The sequence below is a fragment of the Coregonus clupeaformis genome, chromosome 17 (genome assembly GCF_020615455.1).
Source record: "Coregonus clupeaformis isolate EN_2021a chromosome 17, ASM2061545v1, whole genome shotgun sequence".
Lineage (NCBI taxonomy): Eukaryota > Metazoa > Chordata > Actinopteri > Salmoniformes > Salmonidae > Coregonus > Coregonus clupeaformis.
The window spans coordinates 10,762,201-10,783,970 of record NC_059208.1 but is presented as its reverse complement, the minus strand read 5'-3'; the positions used below and the strand labels follow the sequence as shown (position 1 = coordinate 10,783,970).

At 42.7% G+C, this 21,770-nt stretch overlaps 1 protein-coding gene across 1 annotated transcript; it reads right to left on the bottom strand.

The window, feature by feature from the left end:
- Positions 1–1,080: 1,080 nt before the first annotated feature.
- Positions 1,081–13,252, bottom strand: LOC121586576 (transmembrane protein 106B-like). Its single transcript, XM_041903373.1, has 8 exons — positions 13,166–13,252; positions 10,619–10,804; positions 8,453–8,516; positions 8,120–8,279; positions 7,624–7,764; positions 6,486–6,535; positions 2,904–2,957; positions 1,081–2,775 (listed from the first exon to the last, which is right to left on the bottom strand). The coding sequence occupies exons 2-8, from the start codon at positions 10,794–10,796 to the stop codon at positions 2,634–2,636; spliced, it is 789 nt and encodes a 262-aa protein (XP_041759307.1). The 5' UTR covers positions 10,797–10,804; positions 13,166–13,252; the 3' UTR covers positions 1,081–2,633.
- Between the last annotated feature and the right edge of the window lie 8,518 nt (positions 13,253–21,770).

Here is a 21,770-nt window from a genome sequence, read left to right as displayed (position 1 = left end):
ATGAAATAATTTGCCAAATGCCACCGAAACTGGCTATTTATGCAGACAGGTGTTTATGATGTTATATATGGGGTTTATGATGTAAAAACTGTCCACACTTGCAGTCAACTGTCCTTATGGCAACATTGTGTGTGTTCAGTTTTGCTCAGGAGACAACCGTTTTGCAAACATGCATCTTATCAGAATTACCAGTATGCTTCCAATTCTGGTTCATGAACGCACTTTGAGTGAATTGTGATGTCACACTGATTAATGTGCTAAAGCATGTGTTCCATTTCTTACCAGTGCCTCGGTGGTTAGTTATAGAAAAGGCATGAACAAAGACTGAAGAAAATACAAGATAACAGACAAATGTGGTGACAACTTTATTCATGCTTTCAGAAAGAAATGTAATAGCATGACAACATAACTAGGTAGGTCAAATGACTTTGAATATATAATGATGAAAAGCAAATCACACAAATAAAAACAAAAACACACAACTACATTTACACTCTTTAAAAACAGCTAGTATTTACAGCTAGTCAAATACAGTTGTTAATCAAAATAATTTATCTACCCCACATCAGACGTAGACATTCGGAAAGAACCTTGTCAGATCATCAAACCACTCTTCTTGTTGATGTGCTAATAGTATTTAAAGTCTTCACTCAATCATAACATTCAATCAAAAGCTGAACCACTCCTCCATACACGATTAAGGTGCTTGATTAGGAACACGACTGTACACATGTTAATAGTTGTGCTCTACAATAACCTAGGAAACTGCAAATTAGATAATGGCAAACTACACGGTTTGAGTATTCATTAAGAAATTCAAGGTATATTTCTATCTATGACAGAGGGTAGTTTCTATTAATTTGAGTTGTATAATTAAGCAATAATGCCCGAGGTGGTGTGGTATATGGCCAGTATACCACGGCTAAGGGCTGTTTTTGCACGACGCAACGCAGAGTGCCTGGACGCAGCCCTTAGCCGTGGTATATTGGCCATATATCACAAAACCCTGAGGAGCCTTATTGCTATTTTAACTGGTTACCAACGTAATTAGACCAGTAAAACTAAATATTTTGTCTTACCCGTGGAATACGGTCTGATATACCATGGCTTTCATCCAATCAGAATTCAGGGTTCAAACCACCCAGTTTATAATTCAAAGTATATTTCTATCTATGACAGAGGGTAGTTTATATTAATTTGAGTTCATTTTTCAAAAGGTTCTCCACAATGTAGGTAAGAATCATATTACAAATGTGGTATTAAAACAGGTTTTCATTAAATCTAGGTAGTTCTACAAACTCTTCAACTGAGTTTGATAGGCAGGGAAGTCATTTATCAAAAACGCACAAAGTCCCTTGCAGGTTATTAATTGATCCTCTTTATGCATATCATGAAAATATGAAAATGGATGTAAAAATTCAGTTGGTCAAATACAAATCAGCAGTAGGTAAGGATCACAAAACCTTACGCAAGTCCCTCGTAGGCACAAACTCAGAGGAAGAGGAGTAAATTACTGATAATGAATCACAATCAATCAATATTGTACCAATTGGGAACAGAGTGGTGGAAGGAACTTAATATCTTAAAAATTACTCAATTTCAGGGACATTTGCCTTTCAATTCATGTCAACGGATCACACATTAACACTGAGACGGATCACCCAATATTAGTAAACAACTGGTCCAATTCCACAGATTGTACAGACCGGACATTACAAGCAGAGAAATATTGGAACACCACATTTTGGCTTCATCCCAAATGGCACCCTATTCCATAGTGCACTACCTTTGGCCAGAGCCCTAGTAGTGTTATGTAGGGGATAGTGTAATTTCAGACTTAGCTCACTGTACCTCTAAATTGTGATTTATCGGCAGATTTAAATGGACTAGATTAATCTGTCAAAATAATACACATTACTGTGTTAGGACAGGTCTAACTTTGAGAATAGTAGACTGGTCCCAGATCTGTTGGTTCAACTTCTCTGACTATCATACAGATTTCAGACCAGATTACTGAGAGAACTCTTTCGGGGGTTATCCTCATCCATAGACAAAGGAAAGTTATTACTTCATACACATTTATAGTTCAAAGTGGTTTGGAGGAGTCTGGAGTGCCACCATGAAATTTTACATTGTCACAGTGACAGGTTGAATTTGAAATGCATTAATAAAGTGCATAATGATTTGGTACTGAAATATTGTGGTACTTAAGTGTTTTTTAGACATTAAAATAATTATTTTTGTCAGTAGTCTCATTTTTCCCTCAACTGCACATTTGGCCTATACTCCCAACAAAATGGTAAGCTAACACAGAAATGCATGACAGTGGGGTCTTCATCAGTAGATGGGTGGTGAAGAGGAAGGAGGAACACGGAGGAACACAGTGAACCATCTTCGGCTGGGGTGGCCAACCATCCTCCTGGAGAGCTACTGGGTGCACACGTTTATCTCTGCTCTAACATTCCTTATTCAGCTGATCAGCTGTGTTAGAGAAGGGCTGGAAACAAAAGCCTACACACACAGTAGCTCTCCAGATTTGCCAGGTTTCCCAGATCCCTGATCTAAGACTAGCATCCAAGGACCCTCACCAGGACCAGGCTCAGGTCAGGCAAGGCAGAGGGGCAGCATGGGGGTTACTCTGGGGGCATTGGGGCATTAGATACCTTGGGCTGTGCCCCCCTCACAGTGGTGGTGTTACCTCCACAGTCTACATACTGGTACATCTCCTGAGTGACCTGCTCCATGTGGCCAAAGTACGATGTGGTCACAGTCACCCTGGAAACAACAAGATGATTCCATTTAATTAAATATAACATTAACAAGTATTACATGGGAGAATGGGAACCAGGCTTCTGTGGTCCTGTGTGAATGATTAAAGAGACGTGTGCAGACCGCATACTTACTGCATCATAACCACGATGTTGTGCACCTTTATGGTGTGCAGGGTGCAGTAATCACTGGGAAATAGAAGAACAGACACTTCAGTCAGATTGGCTGTTTCAGGTGATGAGCAAATAAATAATATTGTCCACCAGTCGGCTTTCTCTGTCGAACAGTCTGGTTTCACAGTTTCAGAAAGGGACTTGAATGGAGCCTATGGCAGGAGAGGGAAAAAGTCCCGTTGGATTTTCATTGGCTGATCTCTCAGTCCATCACCATCTAGCATAACCCTTGAAACCCCCTCTACGTTGTGGATTTCAAAGAAGGAGCAGCGCAAGTGATAGGCTAAACAAGAAACGAAGTTCGGGAAATCGGAAAGTATGAATCTAAGACAGGGATCTTCAACCTGATCTTGCCCAGGGACCCCCTCCCAGGAAAACCGGCAACCCAAGGACCCCCAACATACATAAGAAAGGACCTGTCCACATTATAATTGGAAGAGGAAGTGTAAACTAGTCTATTAGCTAGTAAAGTAACTGCAAACACATTTTTGCTAAGAGCAGCTGTTTAGCTTGTTAAAATAAAGGTTAGCCATGTGTTGGCAAAAATGTATGTCCAAGTCAAGAAAGCTTACCAGCCGCACTTGCCACACTGGTATCCTTTTCACAGGTGCTTTTTTAAAGCCTATGTCAGATACTCCAGTGAGTGTAATTGCCTCAATATACAGCGCCTACGGAAAGTATTCAGACCCCGTGACTTTTTCCACATTTTGTTAAGATACAGCCTTATTCGAAAATGTATTAAACATTTTTTCCCCCTCATCAATCTACACACAACACCCCATAACGACTGTCAACCACCGCATTCTTATTGGCAGACTAAATAGCCTTGGTTTCTCAAATGACTGCCTTGCCTGGTTCACTAACTACTTCTCAGATAGAGTTCAATGTGTCAAATCGGAGGGCCTGTTGTCTGGACCTCTGGCAGTCTCTATGGGGGTGCCACAGGGTTCAATTCTTGGGCCGACTCTTTTCTCCGTGTATATCAATGATGTCGCTCTTGCTGCTGGTGATTCTCAGATCCACCTCTACGCAGACGACACCATTTTGTATACATCTGGCCCTTCATTGGACACTGTGTTAACAAACCTCCAAATGAGCTTCAATGCCATACAACACTCCTTCAGTAGCCTCCAACTGCCCTTAAACACTAGTAAAACTAAACGCATGCTCTTCAATCGAACGCTGCTGGCACCCGCCCACCCGACTAGAATCACTACTCTCGACGGGTCTGACCTAGAGTATGTGGACAACTACAAATACCTAGGTGTCTGGTTAGACTGTAAACTCTCCTTCCAGACTCACATTTAGAATCTCCAATCCAAAGTTAAATCTAGAATCGGCTTCCTATTTCGCAACAAAGCCTCCTTCACTCATGCTGCCAAACATGCCCTCGTAAAACTGACTATCCTACCGATCCTTGACTTCGGCGATGTCATTTACAAAATAGCCTCCAACACTCTACTCAGCAAATTGGATGTAGTCTATCACAGTGCCATCCGTATATAATATTAAAACAATTTTTTTTAAAAATTACAAAGCAGAAACAGGTTTTATAAAAATAAACCTGAAATATCACATTTATATAGTTATTCAGACCCTTTACTCAGTACTTTGTTGAAGCACCTTTGGCAGCGATTACTGCATCGAGTCTTCTTGGGTATGACGCTACAAGCTTGGCACACCTTTATTTGAGGAGTTTCTCCCATTCTTCTCTGCAGATCCTCTCAAGCTCTGTCAGGTTGGATGGGGAGCGTTGCTGCACAGCTATTTTCAGGTCTCTCCAGAGATGTTCGATAGGGTTCAAGTCCGGGCTTTGGCTGGGCCACTCAAGGACATTCAGAGACTTGTCCCGAAGCCACTCCTGCGTTGTCTTGGCTGTGTGCTTAGGATAGTTGTCCTGTTGGAAGGTGAATCTTCACCCTAGTCTGAGGTCCTGAGTGCTCTGGAGCAGGTTTTCATTAAGTAGTTCTCTGTACTTCGCTCCGTTCATCTTTGCCTCGATCCTGACTAGTCTCCCAGTCCCTGCTGCTGAAATAAATTCCCACAGCATGATGCTGCCACCACCATGCTTCACCGTAGGGATGGTGCCAGGTTTCCTCCAGACGTGACGTTTGGCATTCAGGCCAAAGAGTTCAATCTTGGTTTCATCAGCCCAGAGAATCTTGTTTCTCATGGTCTGAGAGTCTCAGGTGCCTTTTGGCAAACTCCAAGCAGGCTGTCATGTGCCTTTTCCTGAGGAGTGGCTTCAGTCTGGCCACTCTACCATAAAGGCCTGATTGGTGGAGTGCTGCAGAGATGGTTGTCCTTCTGGAAGGTTCTCCCATCTCAACAGAGGAACTCTAGAGCTCTGTCAGAGTGACCATCGGGTTCTTGGACACCTCCCTGACCAAGGCCCTTCTCCCTCGATTGCTCAGTTTGGCCAGGCAGCCAGCTCTAGGAAGAGTTTTGGTGGTTCCAAACTTCTTCCATTTAAGTATGATGGAGGCCACTGTGTTCTTGGGGATCTTTAATGCTGCAGACATTTGTTGGTACCCTTCCCCAGATCTGCGCCTCGACACAATCCTGTCTCGGAGCTCTACGGGCAATTCCTTTGACCTCATGGATTGGTTTTTGCTCTGACATGCACTGTCAACTGTGGGACCTTATATAGACAGGTGTGTGCCTTTCCAAATCATGTCCAATCAATTGAATTTACCACAGATAGACTCCAATCAAGTTGTAGAAACATCTCAAGGATGATCAATGGAAACAGGATGCACCTGAGCTCAATTTCGAGTCTAATAGAAAAGGGTCTGAATACTTATGTAAATAAGGTTTTTCTGTTTTTCTGTCTAAAAAACTGTTTTCGCTTTGTCATTATGGGGTGTTGTGTGTAGATTGCAAAAAAAATAAATATATATTTTATCAATTTTAGAATAAGGCCGTAACGTAACAAAATTTGGAAAAAGTCAAGAGTTCTGTATGAAGTTAAGAAATAAAGTTAGAAGATATTCTCCTCTTTTCTATTGTAGGTATGTAATAACAAATTAAAAAAGTTGTTGCTAGCGATATACATATAAAAACAATAATAATGTTCTCTTAATTTTTTTTCATGGACCCCCTGCAGTATCTCCGCGGACCCCCGGTTGAATACCCCTGACATATAAATATGTCTTCCCATAAACGTTACATGCCCAAGCTCAGAATCAATAGTGCTTCCCAAAAAATTATATGGTCACTGTGATCTAACATTTATAGGCGATTTTCTGAATATTTCAAAGTCCCAATGAATCCAGCTGTGGCAGGCTCTCGGTGCCTCTCCCGCCTCGATTTTAACATGTGCCCCTTTCAAGTCCCACTTTGTTTCACACTGTTTCCAGGTTCTATATGTGGTAACAAATGAGCCTGGGGACGAGGTTAAGCAAGAACTAAGAGGACTGCACACCGCAATCTGTACTGCCATAGGTTTTCTTTAAAACAAAGTCTCGACCATTAGGTCTTTGTCAGGCTCCCAGTGTTCTCATAATACTATTACTGTGATGTGCTGTACTGGGTTGTACTTACTACATGTAACTCATCTCGTCTGCTATAATGGTGGGAACCATGTAGTCAACCTGGGAACAACACAACACACAGGGTTATGATCAAAAAAGGTGACATGGGAAAAAAGTGCTTGAAGAACCAAAATAGGAAATTACACTGAAATACTGTGTGACAAGTTAAGGGATGCAGGACCAGGAGGAGGTGTCTGAATCTATTTTTTTTTTTTTAAACAGCTATGGGTTGTTGGGTCTTGAATTGGGTGAAACTGGAGTTTCTGCTGCATGTCCAATAATGATTGTTTTGTAATAACCACACTATTAGAGCGCAGTTACCATGTTATTACCAGGGGTGAAAGTAGACTCATAGAATTACATATATAATCCCTATTAATTCAATAGGATCTCTGTGTGCCTAGTCGTAACGATTTGTCATTTAACGTTTTAAATGTATTAACTATCATTGTGGCATAAACACAACCAGTCATGATGTTTTCACCCGATTGTCAAACAATCACTTCAAAAGGCCTCTTTACTAGGCTACCCAGGCACCTTCATCCACTCGCAACATTTTTCCAGCCTACAAACAGTGGTGAATGGAAAGAGACATCTGTTACACAAAACAACAAAGTGTAATGACATTTGGTGATTGTCATTAGGCCAAAATGTATGCGTCCACTGCTGCTTGCGCGTCTCGGTGTTGGCCACTCATCTCTGCCTTGGCAAAATGCCAGTGTTCTCGTCGAACCACATCGCATTTTGCGGTGTAGGCTAAATCCATTCGCTCATTTTTCATGCCTCTGACATGTGGTAATGATAAAAAGTGGTGCAATAGCCTACAATTTTCTTGACATTTTGTTTTAATTATTGTGCTAGGCTCATGTACCCCCACTATTTATTTTGCCGGGACGCCTCACTCACCCCTGGTTATTACAGAGTTGTTACCATGTTATTACAGAGTTGTTACAGCGTTGTCACCATGTTATTACAGAGCTGTTACCATGTTATTACAGAGTTGTTACCATGTTATTACAGAGTTACAGCGTTGTCACCATGTTATTACAGAGTTGTTACCATGTTATTACAGAGCTGTTACCATGTTATTACAGAGCTGTTACCATGTTATTACAGAGCTGTTACCATGTTATTACAGAGCTGTGTACCTGCTGCATGCCCAGAGGACTGATAGCGGTGATGTTATTGATGCGGGACTTCCCGATCACCGTCTTGGAGAACTGGACCTGGGCTGAGATGTTGGACACCTCTACACTGTAGTAGTTGTTATTGGTGATGTTCAGAGTGTTCTGGAAGGAAGAATAATATTTTGTCATTTTATGATCTCAGAAATTAGTATTTGTCTTTTAACCTTACCCTCCGACAAAAACACACACACACACACACACAGGTTGGAAGCCAGAGTTAGCCAGTGCGGCAACCCTGGAGCAGTTTAGGAGAAGTGCCTTGCTCAAGGGCTCAATTACCAGGGATGGCAGGATACCTAGAATCCCACTATATTTGTGACCCAACTCATCTGCCCGAACATAGCCAACCTTTGGAGCAAAGAACCGGTTGATAAGGAAAAGCAGTCTCCTCCTGTGACTGTCCTACTTTGTGATCAAAATCATCATGGTGTGGTTAGACCAGAGGAGAGAGGCTCACCGTCACGTTGAGATAGACAATCCTCTTGTCCTCGTCGTAGGTGACGAAGACAGACTTGACGCCCACATAAGAGACGTCTATGGTACGAGGGAACAGGAAGAAGACAGCCAGGCTGGACAGCAGCAGACACACAGCCACTGAGGCCGTCACATACAGCTTTCTGTGAAAGAGAGAGTCAAAGACAGGGTCAGAAGCAGCAATTTTCCAAATGCAGGATTCAAAGAATATTACAAGAAAGGAATAGTTACTCGCAAAGTTGCAGTCACATCGGAAAACATTATTGTGACGTTTATCCTACAGCTAGAGATACCAACCCAACAACATTCCACTTACGTTCTCCTGGGCCTGAGTCTCTGGTCACTGTATGGGATCAACGCCACCAACTGGTTCTCTTGGCCTGCGTAATGCAAGGAAATATTTTAAACACTGATCTTAAACAGCTGATCATCTGACATAACTACAGCACAACACAACATTACAGCAATACTAGGGGTGTACCGATTCACCGACAGGCATCAATCCCTGGTTCAACTGTTTAAGATGAGTGCATCAGTTCGCGGGAGCCCAAACCGATCCAAAATCGGTCAGAAAATCGATTCAAACGTTACGGACCGCCGGTTCACTAACGTTTTTTACTATAAAAAAAATAAAATACCTCTAAATTTTTTGTGACTGAATTGATGCTTCCTCTCCTTCAGCAGCCTATCGAACTAAGCATGTCAATGCACATGACAGTCATTGATCTCCAAATCTGACAACAACTGTGCGCACAGAGCGCCGCAGCTTGCGGCAACGAGAGCCTATCCCTGATCTAATATTTGTATATCTGCGTGGCACCTTCAGCACTTAAATTATTGTAAAATGGCTTTCGCAATGTCAAATCATAGGCTTTATTAGTTGGGTGACAACCAATGTAATTTGCAGGGTCATTGTTAACAAATGCGCTGTAGAAAATTGTGTTTTACTGGCAGAGTTGTGTAGGCTACCGGAGTGGACACAACTCACATCTTGCTGATTGCACATCTTACTGCTAATTGGGGCTTTTCAATTGCCAGGTTCACCATAAGATATAGTTTTGGTAGTTTCGCTTTAAACAGTCAGTGCATTTGGTCATTTTTACATGAACAGGGTGAAGTTGTAAATTCATAACAAGGACAGCAATCATTTTGGCGAGCTGCACTGTAGGCCTATGGTCAAACGGTCAAAACCATTTGCTGTTGAGACAGGTGAAATCCAAAGCTGTGCTATATTAATTGGCTGTCATAGCTAGAGCCTGACCAATTAAATCATTTCACTGATCTTATTGGCCAATATTGGTATTTTACCGATTTTGGATGATAATTCCACAAATATTCGATAAATAGGATGAAAAAGGTATAATTTAAAACTTTATAATTATGATTAGGAGGCTCAAAGAAAAGTTAACACAAAATAGTGGGAAGTTGCTTTCTCAGCAAAATCTCTTACAGAGCTAGCCTGGTTCCAAATATGCATGTGCTTCAGGGAAGCAAACAGAGCTGTGGAGTAGCACCACCTGAATCTTAGGCATAGAGTATGCGGAAAACGACTAGAGCAGGCTCTCACCACTGGAGGGTGTAATGACATGCTGTAACGTCCTCAAACAAGTGTATGAACATCTACTTCTCTGTTTTGTGTGCCAAAACTAAGGCTACTGTGTGGCCTAGGGAAAAACTGGAAGGAAAATAGTCAAGTTATTTGTCATAGAGCCATGAAGGAGTGACTGCATAGCTGCAGTGTTTTTCCCATAAAACCCAGGGGTTATTATTTGACTGTGCCTGTGCGTGGGTTTGGGTGCGTGCGTTCATGCGCCTTCAGTCATGTGGTGTTCCTAGGTGTGGATTGGTGCTGGCCCTCAGATCTGCTTCTCTTACGCTATTGGCACCTATGCCGCCGCCTCAAGGAAAAACTTAGGAAAATAGTTTTTTCTCCATAAGATTTTTTCCATTCAATTGTGAAATAATTAATGGCTAGATAGCTATCGAATCGTGTTTGAAAGGAGAGATTCACATCACTAATAATTACTGTACAACATTGTTATCCCTCAAAGGGGACATTCACCAGGCTCCGGGGATAAAATCATGAACTACAAATAACACAGCTTTGATTATAGTGAGTCTACAGGCAAAGCACGTGTCATTCATATGCCAAATTCAGTGATTGGTCTCATTCCCTCAAGCCCACAGAGTGAGTCTGAATCACACTATTCATTATCCACAAGAGAGCACCCTTGTGGTTTTCCATACACATCAGCACTTCAACTGCAGTCTGACTACGACCCTGAACTGAGCAAATCACCCAGTCATATTCATTCAAATGATATAGCAGCTTAACTAAGTTATCTGGGACCAGGCTAGTAGTATTCTACTCCTCCTGTTTACCTCTAGGTATCCTGCCTGTATCCTGACAGCTGGGACATGTGACGCTGTCCCTGCCAGTGAACTCTACATAAGTATGTGTGTGTGTGTGTGTGGTGCTCACCTCTAGGTATCCTCCCAGTGCCCTGGCAGCTGGGACATGTGACGCTGTCCCGGCCTGTGAACTCTACGTAGGGGAACTGGGACACGTCCTCTCTCTTCCCATCATCCTCCTGGGTGGTGGTGGTCAGGGAGTCATCGTGGCATGCCTGCTTGGGCAGCAGGGAGAGGGCCTTCCCCATGGTCACACCTGGAGGAGAGAGGAGAGGGTCAAAGGTTACTGATTGGCATTTGTTTGCCAAGACAATAAAGGCGTTTTAAATAATGAAGTTAAATCCTTCTGTTTTCTTCAAGAGTACCTTAATGGGAAAACTAAGTCCCACAATAAATGTTTCTACATTTTTTGTTTAGTAAGTGAGGGCCATCATTCCCTATATGTTTTCTTACTGGTTGCCTGTTAGAGCAAGGCTGGAGAAAAATACTGTATTTGACAAAGACAAATAGAAGCTAGCTAGCTAGACATTGATTAGGTAACATTGGCAGGCTGGCTTCTTCAAGTCAAAAAGAAATGGCCAAACAACAAGGTCTATAGCTAGTTAAAGGTACAGTGAGGGAAACAATTATTTGATCGCCAGCTGATTATGTACGTTTGCCTACTACAAAGACACGATCAGTCTATAATTTGAATGGTAGGTTTATTTGAACAGTGAGAGACAGAATAACAACAACAAAATCCAGAAAAATGCATGTCAAAAATGTTATACATTGATTTGCATTTTTATGAGTATTTGGTGGCAAAACCCTTGTTGGCAATCACAGAGGTCAGACGTTTCTTGTAGTCGGCCACCAGGTTTGCACACATCTCAGGAGGGATTTTGTTCCACTCCTCTTTGCAGATCTTCTCCAAGTCATTAAAGTTTCGAGGCTGACGTTTGGCAACTCGAACCTTCAGCTCCCTCCACAGATTTTCTATGGGATTAAGTTCTGGAGACTGGCTAGGCCACTCCAGGACCTTAATATGCTTCTTCTTGAACCACTCCTTTGTTGCCTTGGCTGTGTGTTTTGGGTCATTGTCATGCTGGAATAACCATCCACGACCCATTTTCAATGCCCTGGCTGAGGGAAGGAGGTTCTCACCCAAGATTTGACGGTACATGGCCCCGTCCATCGTCCCTTTGATGCGGTGAAGTTGTTCTGTCCCCTTAGCAGAAAAACACGCCCAAAGCATAATGTTTCCACCTCCATGTTTGACGGTGGGGATGGTGTTCTTGGGGTCATAGGCAACATTCCTCCTCCTCCAAACACGGCGAGTTGAGTTGATGCCAAAGAGCTCGATTTTGGTCTTATCTGACCACAACACTTTCACCCAGTTCTCCTCTGAATCATTCAGATGTTCATTGGCAAACTTCAGACGGCCCTGTATATGTGCTTTCTTGAGCGGGCGCTGCAGGATTTCAGTCTTTCACAGCGTAGTGTGTTACCAATTGTTTTCTTGGTGACTATGGTCCCAGCTGCCTTGAGATCATTGACAAGATCCTCCCGTGTAGTTCTGGGCTGATTCCTCACCGTTCTCATGATCATTGCAACTCCACGTGGTGAGATCTTGCATGGAGCCCCAGGCAGAGGGAGATTGACAGTTATTTTGTGTTTCTTCCATTTGCGAATAGTCGCACCAACTCTTCACCTTCTCACCAAGCTGCTTGGCGATGGTCTTGTAGCCCATTCCAGCCTTGTGTAGGTCTACAATCTTGTCCCTGACATCCTTGGAGAGCTCTTTGGTCTTGGCCATGGTGGAGAGTTTGGAATCTGATTGATTGATTGCTTCTGTGGACAGGTGTCTTTTATACAGGTAACAAACTGAGATTAGGAGCACTCCCTTTAAGAGTGTGCTCCTAATCTCAGCTCGTTACCTGTATAAAAGACACCTGGGAGCCAGAAATCTTTCTAATTGAGAGGGGATCAAATACTTATTTCCCTCATTAAAATGCAAATCAATTTATAACATTTTTGACATGCGTTTTTCTGGATTTTTTTGTTGTTATTCTGTCTCTCACTGTTCAAATAAACCTACCATTACAATTATAGACTGATCATTTCTTTGTCAGTGGGCAAACGTACAAAATCAGCAGGGGATCAAATACTTTTTCCCCTCACTGTACAATGATATCAAGGGAACCTACCTAGATAAGCTAGCTAACATGATAACGGGCTTTAGCTAACAAACGGGAAACTTCATATTTGTTTAATTCACTGTTCCACTACACTCGGCATCATGCTGTTTGCGCTTCATCGCTAAATAACTTTAGTCAATTAAGCTCAATTGAGTTTCCTCATTGGGTTAGCAAGAGAGTCTTTTGACTGTCGACTGGTTTGTAAACTAGCTAGCTAGTAAATAAACTATCATAACATAAACTGGCTAACAAGCTAGCTAGATAGCGAAAATGGGTGCAACAAGATAACGTTAGCAGGTTAGCTAACGATAGCAGCAGGCCACTGTTGTTTGATATGCACTACAATAAAATCAAATGACAGACATCATAACGACACAAAATATATTTAACTGCATACTATTTATTCAACGGTGAAATTAAATTACTATTGTCCGTCTTACCAGAATACGAGTTATGTTTTTCCTTGCAATCGTTTTAGGTTATACAGGTCTTGTTTATCATCAAACAAACTGACATGCGCAGTGCATTTCAGTTGATGACGTAACTGTCTTCTTCTCAGATGAGGTTTAACGGCGGTTGGCATCCAATAAATGTTGCATTACCGCCACCTACTAGACTGGAGTATTTTATTTATTTATTTTTTATTTCACCTTTATTTAACCAGGTAAGCCAGTTGAGAACAAGTTCTCATTTACAACTGCGACCTGGCCAAGATAAAGCAAAGCAGTGCGATAAAAACAACAACACATAGTTACATATAGGGTAAAAAAAACATAAGGTCATAAAATACAACAGAAAATATATATACAGTGTGTGCAAATGTAGCAAGTTATGGAGGTAAGGCAATAAATAGGCTATAGTGCAAAATAATTTTTTTATTTTATAACTCCCTTATACTTTGAAAAAACCCTACCATCTAACACTAAACTAACTATTAAAAAAAATAAAAATAAAACCACCCTACTCCACTATTTAAATGTATTTAGTCCTACTTCAGGCCAACAGCCTGAAAGGATGGGACACCACCACTTAACACACCTTGTAACTCTTCTGATGTCAAGCCTCGCACACCCAAATACCTCTCTGCAGCTGCCACCACAACCTCAATGTTCTGCGACTTACGTTCCATCCCTGCAGTACAGTTGATAACCATTGCTATAAATGCTAAAAATCCAATCTTACTGAAACATATATCACTTGTTGGCTTATCCCTCTGTACGGGTACAGATCTACCACTCCTCTCAGGATCCCTCCCCCTTGACCCATCTTCCTCTACTTTCTTCACTGCCTCAGCATATGACAACTTCTGCACTATTCTAACCCTGGAAACATCAACCTGTCTCTCTCGCACCGGACATTTCTGATCCCCAGCCCCATGTGCACCCCTACAATTAACACATATCAATACTTTCCCCCAATGCTACATATTCCTTTGTCTCATGCCCTTCTGCACACTTCTCACATTTAGGAACATCCCTCCCACATTTTACATTTTACATTTTAGTCATTTAGCAGACGCTCTTATCCAGAGCGACTTACAGTTAGTGAGTGCATACATTATTTTTTTATACTGGCCCCTCGTGGGTATCGAACCCACAACCCTGGCGTTGCAAACGCCATGCTCTACTAACTGAGTTGCATCCCTGCCGGCCATTCCCTCCCCTACCCTGGACGACGCTGGGCCAATTGTGCGCCTACACACTGCTGCCACATGCCCATAAGCTTGACACCTGTAACAACGTAATGTAATCGGCACAAAAGCTTGTACGGGATAACTTATATATCCTAACATCACTTTGTCAGGCAAAGACATCAAAACTCAAAAGAACAGACAATTACTCCTCTGTTTCACCACTCACGCCACCCTGTCTGCGTTGCACCAAACAACTAAGCATCACAAACACCGGGAATCTTCCCCTTCAGTTGGTCATCTTTCACATTTACAGCTATCCGGAGTAATCACTCCTTTTCTTGAGAGTAAAACAATTCACATCTCTTGCCCCCATTTGTTTAACGCGGAGCACCTGCTCCCTCTGACCAGCAGAAACACAAACAATTATCACAAGACCACTTTTGGTTACCCTCACCAATTCCACAGCACCCAACTCTGTTTTCACCCACCCTGAAACCACAAATGGATCAGCCAAAAGGCAAGGGTCCACTTTTTCCAAAAACTTCACTCCTACTGTCACAGACTCGTCTTTTCCTGACCCTCGGTGCAAGCCTCAGGCTCCGAGAACTTCACCACACCTACCACCTCCGATACTAAGCCCTCATTCACTTCCAGTTCTCTTTCTGTCTTCAGCTCACTCTGCTTACACTTTCTACCATTCTTCTTTAACAAACCATCTCCCCTTTTTTCCGCCATTTTGAACCAACTCAAGCTCACCCTCTTCCTCCCTTACTCTCTTATACGTCCTCTGCCTCTCTTTTTTCCTCCATTCCTCCTCCGTATTCGTCTCCTTATGATAATACTGCACTTGTCCTGACATACAGTGGGGAAAAAAAGTATTTAGTCAGCCACCAATTGTGCAAGTTCTCCCACTTAAAAAGATGAGAGAGGCCTGTAATTTTCATCATAGGTACACGTCAACGATGACAGACAAAATGAGGAAAAAACATCCAGAAAATCACATTGTAGGATTTTTTATGAATTTATTTGCAGATTATGGTGGAAAATAAGTATTTGGTCAATAACAAAAGTTTCTCAATACTTTGTTATATACCCTTTGTTGGCAATGACACAGGTCAAACGTTTTCTGTAAGTCTTCACAAGGTTTTCACACACTGTTGCTGGTTTTTTGGCCCATTCCTCCATGCAGATCTCCTCTAGAGCAGTGATGTTTTGGGGCTGTCGCTGGGCAACACGGACTTTCAACTCCCTCCAAAGATTTTCTATGGGGTTGAGATCTGGAGACTGGCTAGGCCACTCCAGGACCTTGAAATGCTTCTTACGAAGCCACTCCTTCGTTGCCCGGGCGGTGTGTTTGGGATCATTGTCATGCTGAAAGACCCAGCCACGTTTCATCTTCAATGCCCTTGCTGATGGAAGGAGGTTTTCACTCAAAATCTCACGATACATGGCCCCATTCATTCTTTCCTTTACACGGATCAGTCGTCCTGGTCCCTTTGCAGAAAAACAGCCCCAAAGCATGATGTTTCCACCCCCATGCTTCACAGTAGGTATGGTGTTCTTTGGATGCAACTCAGCATTCTTTGTCCTCCAAACACGACGAGTTGAATTTTTACCAAAAAGTTATATTTTGGTTTCATCTGACCATATGACATTCTCCCAATCCTCTTCTGGATCATCCAAATGCACTCTAGCAAACTTCAGACGGGCCTGGACATGTACTGGCTTAAGCAGGGGGACACGTCTGCTACTGCAGGATTTGAGTCCCTGGCGGCGTAGTGTGTTACTGATGGTAGGCTTTGTTACTTTGGTCCCAGCTCTCTGCAGGTCATTCACTAGGTCCCCCCGTGTGGTTCTGGGATTTTTGCTCACCGTTCTTGTGATCATTTTGACCCCACGGGGTGAGATCTTGCGTGGAGCCCCAGATCGAGGGAGATTATCAGTGGTCTTGTATGTCTTCCATTTCCTAATAATTGCTCCCACAGTTGATTTCTTCAAACCAAGCTGCCTACCTATTGCAGATTCAGTCTTCCCAGCCTGGTGCAGGTCTACAATTTTGTTTCTGGTGTCCTTTGACAGCTCTTTGGTCTTGGCCATAGTGGAGTTTGGAGTGTGACTGTTTGAGGTTGTGGACAGGTGTCTTTTATACTGATAACAAGTTCAAACAGGTGCCATTAATACAGGTAACGAGTGGAGGACAGAGGAGCCTCTTAAAGAAGAAGTTACAGGTCTTTGAGAGCCAGAAATCTTGCTTGTTTGTAGGTGACCAAATACTTATTTTCCACCATAATTTGCAAATAAATTCATTAAAAATCCTACAATGTGATTTTCTGGATATTTTTTCCTCAATTTGTCTGTCATAGTTGACGTGTACCTATGATGAAAATTACAGGCGCCTCTCATCTTTTTAAGTGGGAGAACTTGCACAATTGTTGGCTGACTAAATACTTTTTTTCCCCACTGTACATCTTGTTCTTGCCTTCTCAAGGGACGCCATTTAACCGGCTGTCACAATCTCCGTACAATCAGCACGAACCCCTTGAGATGTAACGCTCAACAGTGCTCCCCACTTGTAAAGCAGCTGCTTCGTCTTGATGTTCTTCTTTTTTGACATAACTGTCAGCTGTCAGCTGAGGAGTGGTCAGAAAAAAGTTGTAATCACAAAAAAACAAAAAAACAAAAAATTATCACCTCGTCAACGCCTACTGTGAGTCCTTGGTCAATGTAAAACAGTCTTTATTCCAGTTTAAAGGTTACACAAGTAACATTTCCACCTGCAAATAGCGCCAAATGGCAATTACATAGCTAAGCTAACAGCGATGAAGGAATTAAGGACTTGCGCCTCTCGCAAGTGTGTAGCTGACAAGGGAGGGAGTACGGGGCTTAGCATGTCCCTCAAGGAGGCTAAAAATAGATTTAGACTTGGAAAATTTGAATATTTTCAGAAGTAGTCGGGTTAAGGGAGGAGGATTGGAGGGAAAGAGAGAGGAAGGGAGTCAGAGGATGGGTTTGTATCTGTTGAAGCTAGCAAAACAAGGAAGATTGGTGTCAAGTTCAAACAAAGTGAGCCGGACCCCAGTTCGCATTCTGGAGGTGAAATGGAAGGGGTAGAAGGTGTTGTGAGGAGGTCGGAGACCGAGCCTAGTATTGATGGAAATGGTTATGATAAAGATTATTTGGTCCAGTGGGAGTGAGATTTTTGCAGAGAATGGAACCAGGCCTTTTGGCTGATCCATGGGTGGTTTTGGGTTAGGTGGAAAGGAGGGTGGGTGCTGTTGAGTCGGTGAAGGTGGACTTGTGATGTTTCTTTGTGTTTCTTCAGATCAGAGGGAGCAGGCGCTCCGTGCAACGCAACTTGGGGAAAGACCTGTATCTTGCTTTGCACTTAGGTACAGGGCACCATTGAAGGAAGTGTTTTCTGGGGCAGCATTAAGTGTGGAGGTGGCACGGTGGGGACCGTGGTGAAACAGAGGTGACACAGTCTGTTCTTTTGAGCTTTGATTAGGAGTCTTTACCTGACAAAGTAATGTTAGGATATACTGTATTGGATGCCAAGCGCCGTTAAACCTGCTGCTTCTTCTTCTTCTTCTCTGTGGTTTATTGGCAGACTACACTCATAAGGTGTATTGCCGCCACCTACTGTACAGGGTAGTAAAAAAATAATACATAAACCCCCCCACAAAAAAAATGTTTTAGATGAACAAATCATACTAATTACCAAAAATAACCAAAAATAAACACAAACCAAATTTACACTACTACCCTGAATTTCAAACAAAAACGGTACTATTCAGATCCCTACACAGGCTCAGGAACCTGGGAGGGGGGAACCTCTTCATTCAGTACTCCCTGTAACATTTCGGCTGTAAAGTCCTGGAGATCCAGAAATCTATTTGCCGCCTTCACAATGATGTCTAGCTGCTTTGATTTGCTATTAGTTTGACTATTGCAATTCATCACTTGCGCTATAAATGCAACAAAGTCCACCGTCTTCACAATTAGTATGTCGGGATCCTTCTCCTGCATGGCTTTCACTGCAGACTGTGGGACATCCACTACCATCTCCTCTCTACTCACTCCTTCAGCTATTTTCACTGCCTCCACATAGGAGACCTGCCTAGTATTGATGGAAATGGTTATGATAAAGATTATTTTGGTCCAGTGGGAGTGAGATTTTTGCAGAGAATGGAACCAGGCCTTTTGGCTGATCCATGGGTGGTTTTGGGTTAGGTGGAAAGGAGGGTGGGTGCTGTTGAGTCGGTGAAGGTGGACTTGTGATGTTTCTTTGTGTTTCTTCAGATCAGAGGGAGCAGGCGCTCCGTGCAACGCAACTTGGGGAAAGACCTGTATCTTGCTTTGCACTTAGGTACAGGGCACCATTGAAGGAAGTGTTTTCTGGGGTAGCATTAAGTGTGGAGGTGGCACGGTGGGGACCGTGGTGAAACAGAGGTGACACAGTCTGTTCTTTTGAGCTTTGATTAGGAGTCTTTACCTGACAAAGTAATGTTAGGATATACTGTATTGGATGCCAAGCGCCGTTAAACCTGCTGCTTCTTCTTCTTCTTCTCTGTGGTTTATTGGCAGACTACACTCATAAGGTGTATTGCCGCCACCTACTGTACAGGGTAGTAAAAAAATAATACATAAACCCCCCCACAAAAAAAATGTTTTAGATGAACAAATCATACTAATTACCAAAAATAACCAAAAATAAACACAAACCAAATTTACACTACTACCCTGAATTTCAAACAAAAACGGTACTATTCAGATCCCTACACAGGCTCAGGAACCTGGGAGGGGGGAACCTCTTCATTCAGTACTCCCTGTAACATTTCGGCTGTAAAGTCCTGGAGATCCAGAAATCTATTTGCCGCCTTCACAATGATGTCTAGCTGCTTTGATTTGCTATTAGTTTGACTATTGCAATTCATCACTTGCGCTATAAATGCAACAAAGTCCACCTTCTTCACAATTAGTATGTCGGGATCCTTCTCCTGCATGGCTTTCACTGCAGACTGTGGGACATCCACTACCATCTCCTCTCTACTCACTCCTTCAGCTATTTTCACTGCCTCCACATAGGAGACCTGCTGGATGGCCCTGATCCTAGCTACTGCGACCTCCTTTATCCGTACATTTCGCTACACCCCCAATAACATCTGCTAAATACAGTGGGGGAAAAAAGTATTTAGTCAGCCACCAATTGTGCAAGTTCTCCCACTTAAAAAGATGAGAGAGGCCTGTAATTTTCATCATAGGTACATGTCAACTATGACAGACAAAATGAGAAAAAAAGTCCAGAAAATCACATTGTAGGATTTTTTATGAATTTATTTGCAAATTATGCTGGAAAATAAGTATTTGGTCAATAACAAAAGTTTCTCAATACTTTGTTATATACCCTTTGTTGGCAATGACACAGGTCAAACGTTTTCTGTAAGCCTTCACAAGGTTTTCACACACTGTTGCTGGTATTTTGGCCCATTCCTCCATGCAGATCTCCTCTAGAGCAGTGATGTTTTGGGGCTGTCGCTGGGCAACACGGACTTTCAACTCCCTCCAAAGATTTTCTATGGGGTTGAGATCTGGAGACTGGCTAGGCCACTCCAGGACCTTGAAATGCTTCTTACGAAGCCACTCCTTCGTTGCCCGGGCGGTGTGTTTGGGATTATTGTCATGCTGAAAGACCCAGCCACGTTTCATCTTCAATGCCCTTGCTGATGGAAGGAGGTTTTCACTCAAAATCTCACGATACATGGCCCCATTCATTCTTTCCTTTACACGGATCAGTTGTCCTGGTCCCTTTGCAGAAAAACAGCCCCAAAGCATGATGTTTCCACCCCCATGCTTCACAGTAGGTATGGTGTTCTTTGGATGCAACTCAGCATTCTTTGTCCTCCAAACACGACGAGTTGAGTTTTTACCAAAAAGTTATATTTTGGTTTCATCTGACCATATGACATTCTCCCAATCCTCTTCTGGATCATCCAAATGCACTCTAGCAAACTTCAGACGGGCCTGGACATGTACTGGCTTAAGCAGGGGGACACGTCTGGCACTGCAGGATTTGAGTCCCTGGCGGCGTAGTGTGTTACTGATGGTAGGCTTTGTTACTTTGGTCCCAGCTCTTTGCAGGTCATTCACTAGGCCCCCCGTGTGGTTCTGGGATTTTTGCTCACCGTTCTTGTGATCATTTTGACCCCACGGGGTGAGATCTTGCGTGGAGCCCCAGATCGAGGGAGATTATCAGTGGTCTTGTATGTCTTCCATTTCCTAATAATTGCTCCCACAGTTGATTTCTTCAAACCAAGCTGCTTACCTATTGCAGATTCAGTCTTCCCAGCCTGGTGCAGGTCTACAATTTTGTTTCTGGTGTCCTTTGACAGCTCTTTGGTCTTGGCCATAGTGGAGTTTGGAGTGTGACTGTTTGAGGTTGTGGACAGGTGTCTTTTATACTGATAACAAGTTCAAACAGGTGCCATTAATACAGGTAACGAGTGGAGGACAGAGGAGCCTCTTAAAGAAGAAGTTACAGGTCTGTGAGAGCCAGAAATCTTGCTTGTTTGTAGGTGACCAAATACTTATTTTCCACCATAATTTGCAAATAAATTCATTAAAAATCCTACAATGTGATTTTCTGGATTTCTTTTCCTCAATTTGTCTGTCATAGTTGACGTGTACCTATGATGAAAATTACAGGCCTCTCTCATCTTTTTAAGTGGGAGAACTTGCACAATTGGTGGCTGACTAAATACTTTTTTCCCCCACTGTATGTGTATGTGACAATAAAATTTTATTTGAAATTTGAATTACAACAACATGCTTCATCTGACTCTTCAACTACTACATATTTATTCCTTTGACAAACACTTGCCTCGTGACCAAACTTTTTACAATTGTAACACTGCAACGGCTTCTGTACACACGGTCTCATCGCATATCTCACATACCCAAGTTTTACATAAATTGGGAGAACCACTTCACCAAACGACAGTAAAACCGATAGGCTTTGCTCCTTCCATCCGTCTATCATTTGATTCAATCGACGTGCGTCTACCACTCCTGGAATGTTATCCTAAACCACACAGCCTTTATGTCCAACAAAACACCAGAGATGACACCTTTAACCTGTGTCCTACTCTTAAAATCATAGCTTTCCACATCATACATCGACATCTTGTTGAGCCACAGAGCTTTCTCCTTTTGCACTGTTGACACACACAAAATCAGCATCATACCGCTCCTGGTCACTCTGACCGATTCCACTTTACCCAATTCGTTCTTCACCATCTTTGAGACTGCAAACGGGTCACCCAAAAAAACATCCTTGCTGGTGAATCACACTCCAACCATAAACTGCTTTAGCCCTTTTCACTCCACTCCTCTTCATCATCGTCCACTCATTCTCA

Excerpts from the sequence above, each read along its gene's own strand:
- LOC121586576 (XM_041903373.1), bottom strand. The coding sequence starts at position 10,796 with ATGGGGAAGGCCCTCTCCCTGCTGCCCAAGCAGGCATGCCACGATGAC. Across the intron at positions 7,765-8,119 it reads TTGTCTATCTCAACGTGACG|AACACTCTGAACATCACCAA; the intron begins GTGAGCCTCTCT and ends TCTTCCTTCCAG. Across the intron at positions 6,536-7,623 it reads GTCCTCTGGGCATGCAGCAG|GTTGACTACATGGTTCCCAC; the intron begins GTACACAGCTCT and ends TGTTGTTCCCAG.